Source organism: Argiope bruennichi, chromosome 2 (assembly GCF_947563725.1).
Source record: "Argiope bruennichi chromosome 2, qqArgBrue1.1, whole genome shotgun sequence".
NCBI classification, from domain to species: domain Eukaryota; kingdom Metazoa; phylum Arthropoda; class Arachnida; order Araneae; family Araneidae; genus Argiope; species Argiope bruennichi.
Genome location: NC_079152.1, coordinates 136619412 through 136635997, shown reverse-complemented (window position 1 = coordinate 136635997; position 16586 = coordinate 136619412). Strand labels below are relative to the sequence as shown.

The window sequence follows — 16586 nt, the reverse complement described above, 5'->3', positions numbered from 1 at the left end:
TGTACACTATCTGAAGAACCATTATCCATGTTTTTACACTTCATAAGGAAATAATGTTGTAATTTTAATTTTGAAAGGTGAAAATTTTTTAGTCTTGTTCTAAAGTTTTTAGTTAGCTGTTTTGAAATAAACATAAGAAATTCACTAAAAATGAATTTTTTGTCTCTTACAGAAGCACCTCAAAAGCGCAAAAAATAGCAGAAGCAGAAAAAGAAGTTATTGTTCTGTGTATATAATTTTTTTTTCCATGAATTTGTAATAAATAAAAAAATGGTTAATATTTTTTTCTATTTTGTCAATAGAAAAATTTATAAAATTCTGTTTTTAAAAAAATCATAATTTGTGTTCCTTGAAAATTTGTATCATTATATAGATACAGTTACAAATTTTATTGTAAAAATATATGATACTAATTCTTTCAAGATATAATGAATATTATAAAAATTAAATTGTGACTTCTTTTTAAATTACTTATGAAGTACACTTACATTAGGCAAAAAATGACTATATGTTTGTCAGTGTTCACAGTCATATTCTATCGACTTTCAAGTTCAAACTGATTTGAGCCCTGATTAATATTTATTTGATTATTCTAAATAGTTGAAATGTTATGGAAACTAAATTTTAATTTCTTATATGTTAGATATATATATAGAACGGGTTTGTTTGCGTTGTTCTTGATGTTATATTTAGTGAGAAATTGTATGATAATGGACTATCACTATTTTCGTCTTAATGTTAATTATCTCAAATATTCCTTCTTAGAAGACCATTTTCTATTTCGATGCTGGTTCAGGCTAATGACCCTAACAATGACAATGAAAAATCTGTATGTAATGAAAGCATATTAACTAACTCAATAAAGTAGTAATTACATTTAACAAAAATTATTTTAAAATGAAATGGCAATGCTTTTTTACATATCTAATATGTTAGAATACTTATATATAAAGTCAATTATGAAAATTTATTTAAGTGACAAACTAAGTGAATAATTTCACTTGAGAACTTTGAAATCCAAACACTATTTTATTAATTTTTACTTCATAAAAGGTCTGTTAAGGTGATATTTGTCACTTTCATAAGCCACCTCTATACTTTATCTGTCCTTGAAAGACTAGCCTGCATCTTGTGATTAATGTGTAAATATAAGTTCTGAAGATGAGATGCAGAGCTCCTCCCTCCCCCCCTGAAATAATCTATACCTGTTTTACCTTGGTCATTCCAAAATGTTTATAATTATTAGCACTTTTTTGCTTAGGGTTCCAAAATCTCTTACCTTTAAATTATGTAAATGTCCTTCAGATTTCATCGATGCATTTGTTGAGAAAGGTGTGATGTCATCCTTTGATAATTTATTGAAAGAATATTGGGTGGTTTCATGATGCACTCTGGATTGTTAACCTGTATATTGCCAGCCATTCTGCTTTTTTGAATTTAGATCTTCTATTGGCAAAATTATCGAGCTCTAGCAAGATGTATATACTGTGAAGGTGGAAGAGGAATTATAGCTTCTCTCACTTACGAACTGCATGATGTATTTTTTATGTTTTAATTTAAATTGTTGCTAGTTGTAAATAAATGCTTTAATTGTCCAGCAATGCCTTCTAATTTGGAGTCGGATCACATGTGCAGCCATAGTGGTTACTTAAATGAGAGCGAGAATGGCTGTTACAGTATATTTATGGGAGTCTTATTTATTTACAAACAGGAGCAGTTGAATTACTCTACTTCTTGTTTGTATGTGACATCCTTGAAGATTTGGTTCGATTTAATCTTTTCTGTATTGTACAGACTACCACAGTAGTAAAAAGCTTTGTATTCGGACTATTTTTTAAATGATATGAAAAGAGTAATGTTGCAATAAATTGAACATCAAATTCAAAGGAAAAGAAGAATAAATTGTGAAACCCTGTTAACTTGGAAGTTTTCTCAAGATAGTAAATCTTTAATTGTAACAGGCTCACATTTAAAATTACTGCATTCTGGGGGAATAATGTAAGACTGTATTGTGCACAAATTTTAGGAATGTGAGAATAGTAAATGAACAAATTAAATTTGACAATTTAGCTCTTGATTCACAAACTTTGACTCTTCAGCAATTTACTCTATAATCCTTCTTCAGGTAATATATATATATACTGCACATAAAATTAAATTTTTGGCAGAACTTCAGTTTTTATAAAACAAAAAGGTTAAAGCATTACTTGAGATTTGGGAGATGGGATGCCACACTTATTACAGTGTCACCAGCAAAAGTTAAGAATTAGTGGATGATGCATTTCTAAAGAACTTGTGACTTAACAAACTTCCTGTGAATATTCAAACAATTTTAAGAATTGTTTCACAATCTAACTATAAATTAGCTAAGGTAGCAGATTGTATGCACGAATATAATTTAGGAATATTTGCAAGTGTGAAAGCGATTAAACCAGAATATAGAAGTTCAGAAATAGCATGCTAGAAAAACTCCAAATTTAAGAACTATTAAGGCTGATTGAGACCTTGAATTTGCATTTTTTTTTATTCCTTAATGCTGTTAAAAGGTATAACAGGTCGTGTTCTGGTTCTTGAAAGTGAGAATGTAAAAGTTGGCATTGTTTCTATCATTATAAATTTAGAGGTATGGTTAACAAATGCCAAGTGGTTTTCAGAAAAGTGGAATAAATATTTAGAAATAATGGCTTTTTCTAAAACCCTAGCTTATATTTGGAGGTTGTACATGGATGAGAGAATTTCTGAAACTCAATTTTTAGTTGATACAGGTAACAATGTATCATATTATCCAGGTTTATTTAAATAAAGTGAAAAAATGCTTGCAGAACGTTATGGTTTTCAGTATTTTATTGCTAGGGTTCCAAAATTTTTCTTTAAATAATATAGATATTTTTGAGATTTCAATGATTCATTACGTTGAGAAAAGTGTGATGAAACTGCACAATATCCCTGCAGTAAATTATCAAAGATTAATTTCTTTGATAATTTGCTGCCAAAAAATAGGTCATGCCAGATAAAGATCCTATCACACTATTTACATAGTCCATCATCAAACCTTTGTTGTGATATAAAGTAAGCCAGAAGCAGGAAACTTTATTTTATTGTCTGTTCAGAAGATAGTACCTTAAGGGAATTTTCTTGTTTAGGGTATTGACAATGAAAACGAATATCCATAATCCAATTGTATGCTAGAATTTTCTGATTAAAAAAAAAAAAAAAACTTTGAAGGTCTTAGTAATTCAACAAAATTTTGAATGCATATTATGTATTCTGAAATACTGTTATGGAGTTATTGCTGCATTAATTTTATTACTAAATATTAAAAAATAATCATTTTTTTAAAGCTTTAAATTTATTTAGTTTTACAAGACCCTACTTCTGCTTGAGTCTTATAGCATACTATTTTCATTCAATTTCTGCCATAAAATATAGGCTATTGTTTATAGAAAATTATAAGAAGTGATTGTGATTCTACTTTAAAAATTTGTATAATTATCATGAATCTAATTTAAATAGTTTTAGATATAAATTTTATCCATATAAATATGTACAAACAAATCTTCAAACTATTAATTAGTAAAAAAATTTTCTTTGCAGTTTTAATTCTCTGTATTTATAAATAGTAAGATAAACATATTATGAATACATCCACACAGATTCACTGTGAAAGGTGGTTTTCAATCATGGAATCATATTTGTTTTTAGTCCTGCTCCTGATTCCAGATGCAGAGAGGAAAAAGACCCAATCTAGGAAAAGACTATGCAAATACGAGGTTTTTGAAAGAGGCTTCAATTCTAGCAGGTTTGGAAAAACTGTTGCCTTTGACAAACATGCTTTTTCTCTGGGATTCAAATTAGTAACTTTGTAATGTACCTAATCGTATATAATTAAAATCATTCTCCTCCAACAGTTTTTTTTTCTTCCAAACAGAACTCTTTAATTTTACGAAATACTTCCCTAATATCATATAAAATATTATATTTGAATTTCTCTTTCCTGGACTTTTTAGAAACTGCCAAATGTTGAAAATTTAATATTATGCAATTTACACCACAGTAATAGAAATTTTTCCGCACATGTAACTTCAGTTGCAATTTTTATATCATATCAATATTTTTCATGCCCCTTCCCTAACTTGTTCTGTGATATGGTAATATCTGAAAAACACCATGATAATTAACGCCTTGTTTTTCAAATAAGTTATTCATATTATAGGATGTGTTTGTGATCATCTTCCAAGAATAGAAACTGACAATTTACAGTTCTAACATATGAAATCTTAAAAGCTTGTTTAAATTTATAAATAAAATGTAGTTTTATTTACCAAATTATACTGCTTAGACTGGAATATAAAGGAAATACTCAACAGTTCTTGAAATATGTAAAAAAATACAATTTGTAAGAAATTTTACTTTTCACATAAAAAAGTAATTTCACAGTTGCACTCTTAAACAAGTTCTGAATGATAGATATCAAAAGGTTTGTAATGAGTATTAGTGAGTGTTTAGTGTTTACTATAGTATGATAATTCTGTAAAACAAACCAAATCATTAGATGTACAAGAAAGTACTAAAAACATTTATTCAAAATTTTTACACCTTAATAAATAAACTACCTTATAGATGTTGTTTTAAACTTCTAACTAACAGTATAACATTAAATTAATTTCAAACATTAGGAAATTTCTTTAACAACTTTTGTTGAAGTTGAATTCTGTAAAGAATTGAAAAAAGCCATCTGTTCTTCAAGGCTATCATAAACAGGATCAGACTTCAAAGTTCCGCCTGTGTCAAAATCTTGGTCAAATAGCCATAGAGATTCAATGTCATAAAAAGCTCTGGTTTCTTCCAAAAATATATGAAGCACAATATTGCCTATGAAAGAATGTAAAGTTAGAACATTTAATAGAGTCAAAGGGAAAAATATGTATACATGATTAAATTAAGATTTCATTTAAATTACAAATACAATTCAGTTTTTAAAAAAGTTTCTATTTTTGAAATTGTTATGGCATTGTTGGTATAATTTGAAGTTATTTTTGAAATTGTTAGTATAATTTGAAGAGGAAAATATACTTTATATTCTTTTAAAACAAAATTCTTAATGGTTATTCTAATTCTATAAAACTAGCTGCCTTTGGCAACCAACTTATTCACCTAGATTGACATTTTAATCTGTAATAGAATGTAATTTTTTAATTCACCTTGTTATTTGATAAGAACTGAAAACATGAACTCATTTGAATTAATTCATTGCAAATTAAAAAAAAAAGTGTATATATTATGGAATAAAAACGAAATTATAAATCCTATTACAGAGTTAATGACTGGCAGTATATATGCGATTGAATGTTTTGATGAAAGAGTTTGAATTCCAGTGTAACATTTTAAAATATTGTGTATCAAATTGAATTAAACAATATTATTAAAATTAAGAGGTAAAAATTATACCTATTTAATAAAATCAATTTCATTTCCATAATTTTTTAAAAATCAATTTTTGTAAGATAATTATTTTGGAAAATATGAACATCAATTTCAATAGGCAAGTCAGTGATTATACATACGATGATAATTAACTAAATTAATGATGATTAAACTAATAAATGACAATTAACTAAATGAATTGCTCAGTTCAATGCAGCTGTAAATATATTCAATGAAGCAGACTAAAATTTGTACAATATTTTGCTTACATTTGACTTTAAAAGTCAAGAATAAGTAATAAGAGCAATTTTTTCACCACGTACAAAAGTGTTTTAGATGTACAGATTCTTGCAGCAGAATTATTTTTAAATTTAGATTCTATAATTTCATAACTCATACAATGTTACTGAATAAACCAATTTTAGAAAATTAATATTCATTTAGCTACTTATCAAGCTAAGCCAATAATAATTTAGTAAAAGAGAAATATTTATCCTCAAAGAAAATCTTTAAATATGCCAGAAAAATAAATCGATATATATAAAAAGTATTTTAAACATTCTTTTTAAAATTGAAATGTTCCATTGGAAAATTTTAAAAAGGTAAAAAAATTAGATTACCATATGCAGAAATTTCAGTTTTATTTCTTAAACTTCTTTGAGAATACTGACTATATTTTGAAAATTTCTCAAAATTCAGCAAATTAGATGTTCAAAACCAATTTCATTTGTTTTAACAGTTGTTTGTTCTATCCAATGGTATATTCATTTTTCTCTTTCAATCATCATAAGTAATATTAAAGGCAAATATGCACAAACATTATACAACTTTTATACATTACATCATAAAGTTAAAATTTCACAGAACTGAAACCTTTAAACACTAGACGCGAGCCAAATTTTATGGTACACAAGTGATAGATTTATCTGAATATCACTACTTCCTTCTATAAGTATTGGAAGCTTATTTTCAATTATTATATAAATCCAACAAATTATTTCAAATTTTAATTAAAATCCATTCTAAATGTTAGAAATTTTAATCCCCCCCCCAATTTCAATTATATTCATAAAGTTAAGTGACTTTTTCTGGGAAATGTGTTAGACAATGAAATCAAATTTGGCAATTTATTCAATTTGACACATTATAGCATTACACAAGGAATTATTTTAAATGCTAGTGACATTTTCAACTCTGATAAACTTACAAAATTTGTTTCATTTGTTTTCTGTCTTGTAAATGATCTATTTTATCAATGCTAGTCTTATTTCTGTGTCATTTTATTTATTTACTGTTTGAAAGATAAGTGGAAAGAGAAATTCTTACACAGAAAATTTCAAGCTATAAGTAAGCATATTTACAGGAAATTATATGAATATGGCCATAACATTTTTTTGGTCAATGAAAAGCAAACTTAGTGAACCATTTTGGCAATGACACAAACTAGAATTAATAAATAATGTCCAACATAGAATAACTTATTTTCACAACACTTGATTAACATTTATTTTTAAAAAATTCTTTAAAATTCTTAAAAATTATATAATAGAAATAAAAAGTGCTATGTTTGGTGATTATTGCTTACACCTGGCCAATGTAAAAGTACACTTTAGCAAAATAAGTGGATACATATATAATATATTATATATATGTAATGATATTTTAAACTGATTTCAATTCTAATTAATTTACAATGTTTTATCTTAATTTAGCCCATAGTAAGTTCATTCTCTTATTTCTTGATCCAATTCCACTTTCTCTACTTAATTCAAGAGAAGTTTTATAAAATTGCTGAATCTGCTAAACGCCGACATATTCTAACACTCTGCGTGAAGGGACAGAAAAATGTCCAGTAAGCACATCCTTTTTAAAAGATCCCTGTTTCCCTAACTTGTGATTGACATGCATCAGAAATCCCTATCAGAATCTTAATAATATATCAGCATTGTAAAAAAATATTTTCCCAATCCATATCTCCTGTTATATAAGATGAGAGAAGTTATTTCGCTCTTCTTTCCCACTTCTGCTTTTGTGATGCACTGTGGCGGACGTGCCTTGTCCGTGCCTGCTTGTAAATAATGTCTGCATCTCCAAAATTAAACGTCATAAAATCAAAAGTCTTTTCACTGTCTTCGAAACTGCATTCTGCTTCACATAAAATAATGCTTATATATATATACTGATCACCATAATTTAACTTTAAAAGAGTTCTAAAATTTGTGACATATCCTAGCAAAATAGTATAAGCAAAGACATCAACTTCTTGGTTTATAAAAAGAAATGCACAGTAAATTTGCTTTTTAGCACATATTTTACAAAACAATAAATGATTGACAAAAATTTTATAAGTAAATATTCAACTTTTCACCAAAGAATACATAGTAAAAGATGTGTATAAAAATACATTAAATTTAAAATTCTTACAAAAAAGAAATACACAAGATTTTACTAACCCATATCTAAACATTTCCAATTTGCAGTTTTTTCACCTTCAACAACAATGAAAGGATCTTTTGAATGTTTTTTCTTTTTATACTGTAAAAATATATAAAAAAAATTTATCTTAATAAAATAAAGGCATTTTTAAAAATTTTCAAGTAAAAGTTTTGTAACTTGCAAAACAAAAGTAAAAAAAAATAAAAAGATGCAAATAAAAAAAGAAATTATCAATTACAATATCTAGGATGCTTGTATAGTAACTACATGTCAATGAGCGGTTGCCAAAAAATCACCTTTATTGCAACTAGCAATTAAATGCCAACAAAATCATCAAGATGTCATGTTATTATAACTTTGTTTACCAATAATATGTAGCTATGCCAAAAGTTTGGCAATGAATGTGTTTAATGCACAAGTAGCCAAATAAGATATATTGTCAAACTGTTAAATATACTAATCTTTTTTATATTCATATATATAAATTATATTAAACATCCAAATCATGATAAGTTTAGACAAATAATACATCTACTTACAGTTTTTATGACATATTCTGCCACAGCTTCAGAATGTCTTGGAGACATTGAAGTAACCAAAACTAAAAAGTCAGCATAGCGTAGCTCTTTTGGAATTGAAATGACAGCTATGTCAAATAAATTTTCTTTCCTCAACAGTGACACCAATTCTTCTATTTCAAACACTCCTGAAATTCCACCTACAAAAATATAAAATAACAGGCAAAGATTAAAGTTCATTAACTAGAATTTCATCATTAAGCCATTTATCAATTTATTCATATTATCAGTTATTCTAAATCAAGTTATAATAACTGATAATATTGGATATATATACTTAATATTAAAATATTAACTATTTAATAATCATAGAATAGATAACAAAAACTTCAGATAATACAAATAATTTTAGAAATTACAGGCACAAAATATTTTCCAAATGCGAGAATTAAATTAACCATTTATTTTAAATTGCCACATACATTTTTAAACATGAGACACATATAAAAGTGCCATAATATAATATTTCAGTAATAACACATTCTAATTAATTAGTCAATTATACAAGATCAAATTAATACATCAACTTTAGAAGATTTACTTTTTTTTCAAATAAAAATTAAACAATTTCTATCTCTAGAAATAATGCATTGAAAACTTTAAATATATACTAAAGGTTTATAAATTACAAATTATTTAATTAGTAATACTAATAAATAAATCAAATTTTATATAAGTAACAAGTATAAATATTTCTTGTAATTAGATTGCAGTAGTTAATTAAAAAATTAAAGTTTCACTGGAATTAAAGAGTATAAACTAAGTAATCTTAAGAATTACTTACAAAAATATTTCATTAATTTAAACATAAAATTTTAGTAAAGAGAAAAATGTTCAACTTATAAAAATTGCCAAAATTTTCAATGATATTTATTAATGCTTTTCATAATTAGATAACAAAAACTATGTTTTTAAGTTTCCTTCCATGAAATAATTCTTCTATCAAATTAGCTGCCTTTAACAATCAGCTGCTTACCCACCGTATTAAAATAGTCAAGTCAATAAATTTTGATGAACTATATCTTTTCATTAAAGAATATAAAATTTTAACTTGTATCTAAGATTGCTCCGATTAGTTAGCAATGTTGTGCAAAATAGTGAAATGGGAACAATTGCTCCACATATTGAGGTTAGGACTTTTGCCAAATTTTTATTATATGATATTCTAAAACAAGTGATAGTGGTACAGAGCAGATAACCAATGATAATATTATATATCAAAGAGTCATAAAATAAAAACAACTGAAACTCATGGATTGATTAAGAAATTCTATCACCCCCCCCCATAGTGAACAAGAATTATTTACCACTGATGACGTATCGAATAATCATTAGTTTCCAAATAAAATAAGGTAATAAATTGCATGAATGGTTGAGAATGGAAAATTGGTTCACAGATTTTCTTAATTATTTTAATTACAGAGAAAGAGGGGAGTCTAACAGCTTAAAAGAAATTAGTCTGGTTAATTTCAAATTTTCTCCATTGTAAAAATTCTAAACATTCAACAGAAAAATTTATTTTAAAAAAAAGTAGCTTTCACACTCATGTATGCATAAATAAAACATTCATTTATTAATAGGTTCAAGATCATAGCTCAAAACTAAAATCTGCTTGAAATCATAATAAATTGTCTTGATTTTTAAATATTAAGTATAAAATTTCTTGCTTATCATCTAAGGATTACATTAATAATACTTATTCAAACATTAATAATCTTTAAATGAATTTAGATTATCAAAATAAAGAAATTAATAACTATCATTATTTACCAATTATACCTTTCCAATTCCATGAAAAGCATATTCATTATATAGAAAGGACAATTAGAAGAATATAATTGGTATAACATACAAATCCATCTGTTGATAAAGATAAATAAAAAAATTGCATAATAAAAGATTTTAAAACTAAGAAGGTTTCACGATATTTTAAGAAAATTTATAATAAATTTTTAATGCTTAAGAAATTTGCATAAGAATTTTACGTTTGATCTGCATTTGTGAAGCATCTCTATTCCACTTTTGATCCACGTGGAAAGTAATTTCTGCTGCTGTAAAGGTTCCAGATTCCAAATCTTCCTGGCTAGGTATAACTACAGAATCTGATTCTGAGAATTTTTTGTACTTTTCTCCAGCTGCACATGACTCAGGAGAATTATTAGGCGAATTTCTATCCTTTTCATTGCCAGAAGGTATTCCTTCAACTTCAGGTTGATTTAGAGATTTTTTAATTTCTTCTAATATAGCTCCTTCGGACTCAATATTCAAATTAAAATCACTGGCGAAATCTTTCAAAATATTTCGGAATTCTTCGTCATTTTCAATGTCTGCAGTAGGTTCAATTGAAGAATGTTTATATGATTTTGCATCAGACTTCTTCAAATTCGATGTGAAAATTGTCCGTCGCCACTGTCTACTGGATATTGAAGGTGAAATTGCTTTAAACAAATTATTCTTTAATTTATAATGCTGAACAAAACTACCAACGTATCTTTGAGAAATATCACTTCTTCCGCATGTTTTCAAATACTGCGGAATAGCTCGTTTACATAAAATACTAAGACTCATTGTTATAGAAAATAAAAATTACAATATGAATTAGGCACACTAGTTATATTCAATGACATTGAGACAGAGTTACATTGCAATACAACAATTAATAAAAAAAATTAGTAACTTCGTAGTTTTGTATAATAAAGCCAATTTCATTTACTTGTCAAACGAGTTAAAAGAGAAAATTCATGAACATCCAAAAGTCGAAACACGTAATATTGCCAACTTTTGAATGCAAAACATTAATACCTAGTGATATTTTTTTCATTCACTCTTTAAAATTAATAATTGATGATTTCTAGCATTTAAATTCATAATTTTTTAAGAATTATGTTTTCATATAATTTTTAATACTTTTATTAAATCAATTATAAATCAAAGTTTTCGATTACTTATGCCTGGAATAGTGCGAGTTCGCAAATTGTACAGACTAAAGGTGGGTTCAGACGAGGCTTATTATTGCCGGCAATAGAAGGTCACGCCTACTTCAGGAAAATCACGTGACTGCAACGGGACAATGGCAAATGGTTGTCCCGTCGGGACAACTATTAGCCATTGTCCCGACACGTTGTCTCAACTGTTCACACGGGGACAATAGAGGGACAACAGTAGATAGACAATGTTTGCGCGCAATAAAAAGCCTCGTGTGAACCCACCTTAAGTCTATGGCAAAGGATACCGACGTGCTCTGATTGGTCGATTTCTTTCGCACAGACTTTCTATGCTGTAGCAACCCTGTTACATTGTTGTTTAGTTGTACGTACTTTTTTGCCTGCCAATTTTCAAAATGGAGAAATTAAATCTTCCAGAGAAATACAGTTATAAAATAATTGAGATTGATGAGAATAGAGCTATTTTTTGCATTTCTGATCTTGTAAATAAAGAATCAGCTCAGGTAGCAATTTTTCTGTGAAGTATTATTAAAATAAGACTTGCAAATCAAGCTTTCATTTTACGGGAAATGATCGGCCAATTTTTTAATTAAATTTTCATGTTAAAATCATTACTATAAAATATTTTTATGCAAATGAACTATATTTATTAAGATATTTAGATGACATTAAACAGAATAGAAATCATTATAATTCTTATTGAATATTCATGTAAAATAAAATAACACAAGGAGATATTTATTTTTTAATTTTGTATTCAAATTATTACCATTAGATGTCTATCTGCAAATGCGCTATATTTGTTAAGATATTTAGATTCACATAGTTATTAACAATCTAATTATTAATCTTGATATTTGTTATTAACTTAATATTAAGATTTATAAATATGTAAATAGTTTATACATTTCTTTTGAATACTTATTTCTTGCATTTCTGTAACACATATTTTAGGAATGGATTAAAGAATATGAACAAAGATCGGAAACAGTTTGGCGTGTTCAGAGAACACATAAATCAACTGGACGCCTTAATGTTTATAAAGGTGACTTTAGATGCCAGCACAATGTGCAACAGGTAATAACTAATATTTTATATTTTACTGCTTCAAATGCATTATGTGTGTTATTTTAGACACTTTATGTTTTATCATTTATATAATGACAAGGTTAGATTTAAAGTTTATTTAGCTTCTACTGAAATTTATTGGCACAGTGCTCTCATTATTGATAATTATATAAAGATTATTTTTACAGGTATCAAAACATGTGAAAGAAAGTAAAAATACTGGATGCCCTGCAGTTCTTAAAATTACTATTCAAAGGTAAGTTTTAATTATTTAAATTTGATTAATAATAATAACAAATAACATATATAATAATGTGTAATCAAATATTTTTATTTAGTGTGATTGTTGGATTTATTTGTCACTTACATACTTATAAAACTAATTTAAAAAATAGATTACATTTTTCTTTATATGTGTCAGTACCTAATATCTTCATTTACTTATTTATTTTTCAGTATCAATAATTATTTCTTATATTTTCAATAATAATTTTTTATTTCTTATATTATTATGAATTATCATATTTTGGAAAGCTTATATATTTTCTTTGCTTTTATTTTAGATGTTTAATATATCCATGGTAAAATATTCAAAGTATTTTGATTACAGGTATTTTTCACTGCCAAAACACAAAGATCCACTCCCAGAAGTTATAGAGTTTCCTGCATTATGTGAGCTTCTGTACTTGCATAATCATTTGCTTGACAGTGCTGCTGTTAAAAAGTTCAGGCCATTATCAAACCTAACGCAAAAGCGTCTGATAGAATTGTTTGAATTAGGACATACTGCAGCTACTGCAAGACAGATGTTGCAAATGGAATTAGAGCTTCAGAGTAATGAAGATTATGTAGAAGCATGCATGGACAGTTCTAAGCTACCTTCATTATCTGTCGTAAATCACTTGTTAAATAATGAATTTAGGAAAATCTATGGATCTCGAAGAGAAAGTGATATTGACAGGGAAGTTGAAAAATATATTTCCTCATACAATCAACAGCCATTCTGTAAAGCTGCTTTTTCAAAAGTAAAGAACAGTTTGGCGATTGCTGTAGTGACGCCGATAATGAAGCGAAGTATAGATTTACTTAGCAATGTTCAAGAAATGATAATGCTTGATGCATCTAGCCACATGGACAGACTAAATCATCGTGTTTATTTTTTTATTTCTCCAGGTGTAGCTGGTGGAATACCTATTGGCTGCATTATCACAAATGCAGAAGTTAACTAATATTTTTCGTGAAGGAGTGAAACTTCTTTGTGAGTGTTTCCCTGAGAAATGCTGTTTATTGCAAAATGGGCCACTGATTGTAATGACAGATGATGATCTGAAGGAAAGAGAAGTTCTGAGTAAAATATGGCTGAATTCTACTTACTTACTCTGTCAGTTTCATGTGCTAAAAGCAGTGTGGCGATGCTTATGAACAGTGAAAATAAAGTTCTAAAAGAGCACCGTCAAAAATTATATTTTTCCTTTAAATCATTGATGTATGCAGAAACTGAAATGCAACTGAAAGAGTTGTTTCAAAATATGTTGGAGAATAGTACAGTCAGGAAATATGACAAGTTCATCATATATTTGAGCAAGTTGTTCTCCAAAAAGCATTTATGGTGCACTTGTCATAGAAAAATGCTTTTAACCAGGGGAAACAATACAACAAACTATGTTGAAAGTTTGTTCAAAGTTTTAAAAGAGACCATACTTGGACGAGTGAAAGCATTTAGCTTAGTTCAATTATTGGACTTCATTGTCACAAAATTTGAGAAGTATCTACATAGTAGATATTTAGATTTTAGTTTTGGTCGTTCTAACAAAAAACTAGTAAAAAGGTTTTTGCCTGATGATAAAGGAATAATTCAGAACATCAGATCACTAAATAAAGATAACACTTATTTTGAAATTGATCAACATTTTGTTGATTTGGAAAGTTCCATTTGTACTTGCTTTGTTGGCATGAATGGAAAGCTTTGCAAGCATTTAAGTTCTGTGATTTTGGAACAAAATAAACAATCAACATTTGTCTAGAAAGTAGAAAATTAATGTATGAAGTGGCTACTGGGAAAAAATTGGATTCAAATAGCACCCTCTTGCTACCTTTAAGTTTTAACCCATCACACAATTTTCCTTCTTCTCAGTCTGATGATGCTCTACAACCACAATTTTCTTCTACGGTACTTCCACATTCATCTAACGATATACTTTCACAATTTAATAATAATACACTTAAACATTCTTCAAATGACACGCTTTCACCTAGAGATATTGACACATTTTCACAGCCTTGCAATCATATAACATGGTTCTACCAACTATAAACACTACTTCACAGCCCATTGCAGCTACATGTCAAAACTCGGACAGTGAAACAGATGATGATGATGGTGATTATTTACAAAAATTTGATGATATAATTAATCGGATTACATCCGGTTACAAAAATAATCCTGATGTTTTTAAGCCAGCAATAAAAAAAATGGTGTAGAATGTTAACAAGTTTGGAAAAACAGAAACTGGATTGGTGTCTGCCTTGCATAACTTTGGAAGGTACTTTTTTAAACTTATTTTTGTAGGCTTGTTAAGTTTACATTAGAAAATTCGCAAGATAGAAAATAAGATTTAATGTGTAACAATTTAATGTTTATATTATATTGTAGCAAATTAATTTTATTATTTTTAAAGACTAAACTTTTTTAAATCCAGTTTTGAAGGGTGTTTAGCTTTAGATTTCTTAATTGTTTGATGTTTTTCTTTTAATTTTTATTGCTGTAAAAATTGAAACTGAAAGAGTGATACATTTACTACAATATACATTCAATACAAGAATCTAAAAATGTATTGTTAAAATTTTAGCTAAACAGTGTATGGGTTTTTATTAATTTTATTTTAATGTTCTCTAAAGTATAATTAATGTTTATGTTATGGGTTAATACTAACAACTTTTTTTACACCACATTTAAAGAGTTTAGCGAAAGAAAGTGTCAAATAACAATTTAAAAACTTATACATTCATCATTTATAATATGGTAGGATATTATTCTATAGAAAATTTAATAAGAGAGTTTCAGTATGAAAAGGCGTTTTGTAAGTATCTTTCTGATATTTTTATACATTCTAAAGCTAAATTTCTTTAATTTATTAAAATGTCATGTAGGACTTACTTCCAGTAAACTCTTCGGTTGTATGATGAAGTTGGCAGAAATTTACTTAGATTTCTTCTTTTGTTTTCCCCTCCTTTTAGAAACCTTAACTACTCAAGCAGAGTTTTGAAGTGCAGCAGAAGGAGAGGCAATCAAATTCCTGTTCAACCTACAGCAATTGCAAGAAGAAAATCTATTTATTCTGGTAGGAAAACTCAAGTTGGTGGAAGGCCAGTTAAACGAGCATTACCACCTGCCCTAAAAGAACATACTTATGGAATATTCTCTGAGTTACCAAAAAAACATCGAAAAACAAAACATAGTTTGACGCATTGTGTTGAAAAGAATGTATCTCTTCCAAATTAATTTATATTTATTTTATTACTATCATGCTTTTAAAAAAATATGTGCCTTGTTTTTTTTTTTTTTTTTTTTTTTTTGTACATGCTTTAAAAATGTATTAGAACATTTTAACAGGATTTGTATGGTGTTAAAATAATTAGTATTAATATGATATAAAATTTTAATGCTATTGTGGTATTAAATAGCACTTCCATGAAACTGTTGTATGTTAAATATTTTTCAGCTTATTATATATTAAATACTAAAGAAGTTGAAAAAGTATTAACAAGTTGCTCTGTTGTATATTTAAACATTTTTAGAAGATGAATAAAACATACCTTTAAAACCAAAGAGTCCTGAATTTTTTTATTGATGTTATATGTATTCATATATATCAAACTTTTCATAAAATTATTATACATCAAACTTTTCATAAAGTAATTATTTACATGTGCATTCTAAAACTTACTCCTATGCATTGAACTCATTCACAAACTTACTCATTCTACTCCTGCACTTTCTTTTCCTTAGTTTTTATTATTTTCTGCAATACTTCAAACTTCTGGAATAAATTGTTTTCAAAGTACATGATTTTAAGCAGTGTATAGAAGAAAAAAAGAGACTAATTTTTATCATAAAAAATAGAAGTTGAAAAAT

The 16586-nt window shown here is 27.2% G+C and overlaps 3 protein-coding genes across 4 annotated transcripts in view; 2 read left to right on the top strand and 1 right to left on the bottom strand.

The window, feature by feature from the left end:
• LOC129989358 (pre-mRNA-splicing factor CWC22 homolog) overlaps positions 1–286 on the top strand; it is a 31615-nt gene extending 31329 nt beyond the window's left edge. Inside the window, exon 20 of the mRNA XM_056097851.1 lies at positions 173–286. Within this exon, the coding sequence (XP_055953826.1) occupies positions 173–198 (26 nt within the window). The 3' untranslated portion in view covers positions 199–286. The remainder of the gene's footprint in view (positions 1–172) is intronic.
• A 4269-nt stretch (positions 287–4555) lies between these two features.
• Positions 4556–11145, bottom strand: LOC129962025 (uncharacterized). Its single transcript, XM_056075700.1, has 4 exons — positions 10424–11145; positions 8400–8578; positions 7878–7959; positions 4556–4872 (listed from the first exon to the last, which is right to left on the bottom strand). Exons 1-4 carry the CDS (start codon positions 11004–11006, stop codon positions 4673–4675), a joined length of 1044 nt encoding a protein of 347 aa, XP_055931675.1. The 5' UTR covers positions 11007–11145; the 3' UTR covers positions 4556–4672.
• Positions 11146–11753: 608 nt separating this feature from the next.
• On the top strand, positions 11754–15993 carry LOC129959860 (uncharacterized). 2 transcript variants are annotated; one of them, XR_008783479.1, is made up of 5 exons: positions 11754–11886; positions 12338–12460; positions 12640–12707; positions 13062–14994; positions 15689–15993. XR_008783479.1 is itself a non-coding variant. In XM_056072756.1 (4 exons), exons 1-4 carry the CDS (start codon positions 11779–11781, stop codon positions 13678–13680), a joined length of 918 nt encoding a protein of 305 aa, XP_055928731.1. In that variant the 5' UTR covers positions 11754–11778; the 3' UTR covers positions 13681–15993. The 2 variants fall into 2 exon arrangements, 1 of the variants encoding a protein (XP_055928731.1); XM_056072756.1 differs by having other exon boundaries at positions 13062–15993.
• Positions 15994–16586: the final 593 nt, after the last annotated feature.

Excerpts from the sequence above, each read along its gene's own strand:
- LOC129962025 (XM_056075700.1), bottom strand. The coding sequence starts at position 11,006 with ATGAGTCTTAGTATTTTATGTAAACGAGCTATTCCGCAGTATTTGAAA. Across the intron at positions 7,960-8,399 it reads CAGAATATGTCATAAAAACT|TATAAAAAGAAAAAACATTC; the intron begins GTAAGTAGATGT and ends ATATTTTTACAG. Across the intron at positions 4,873-7,877 it reads TTGGAAATGTTTAGATATGG|GCAATATTGTGCTTCATATA; the intron begins GTTAGTAAAATC and ends ATTCTTTCATAG.
- LOC129959860 (XM_056072756.1), top strand. The coding sequence starts at position 11,779 with ATGGAGAAATTAAATCTTCCAGAGAAATACAGTTATAAAATAATTGAG. Across the intron at positions 11,887-12,337 it reads TAAATAAAGAATCAGCTCAG|GAATGGATTAAAGAATATGA; the intron begins GTAGCAATTTTT and ends CACATATTTTAG. Across the intron at positions 12,461-12,639 it reads GCCAGCACAATGTGCAACAG|GTATCAAAACATGTGAAAGA; the intron begins GTAATAACTAAT and ends TTATTTTTACAG.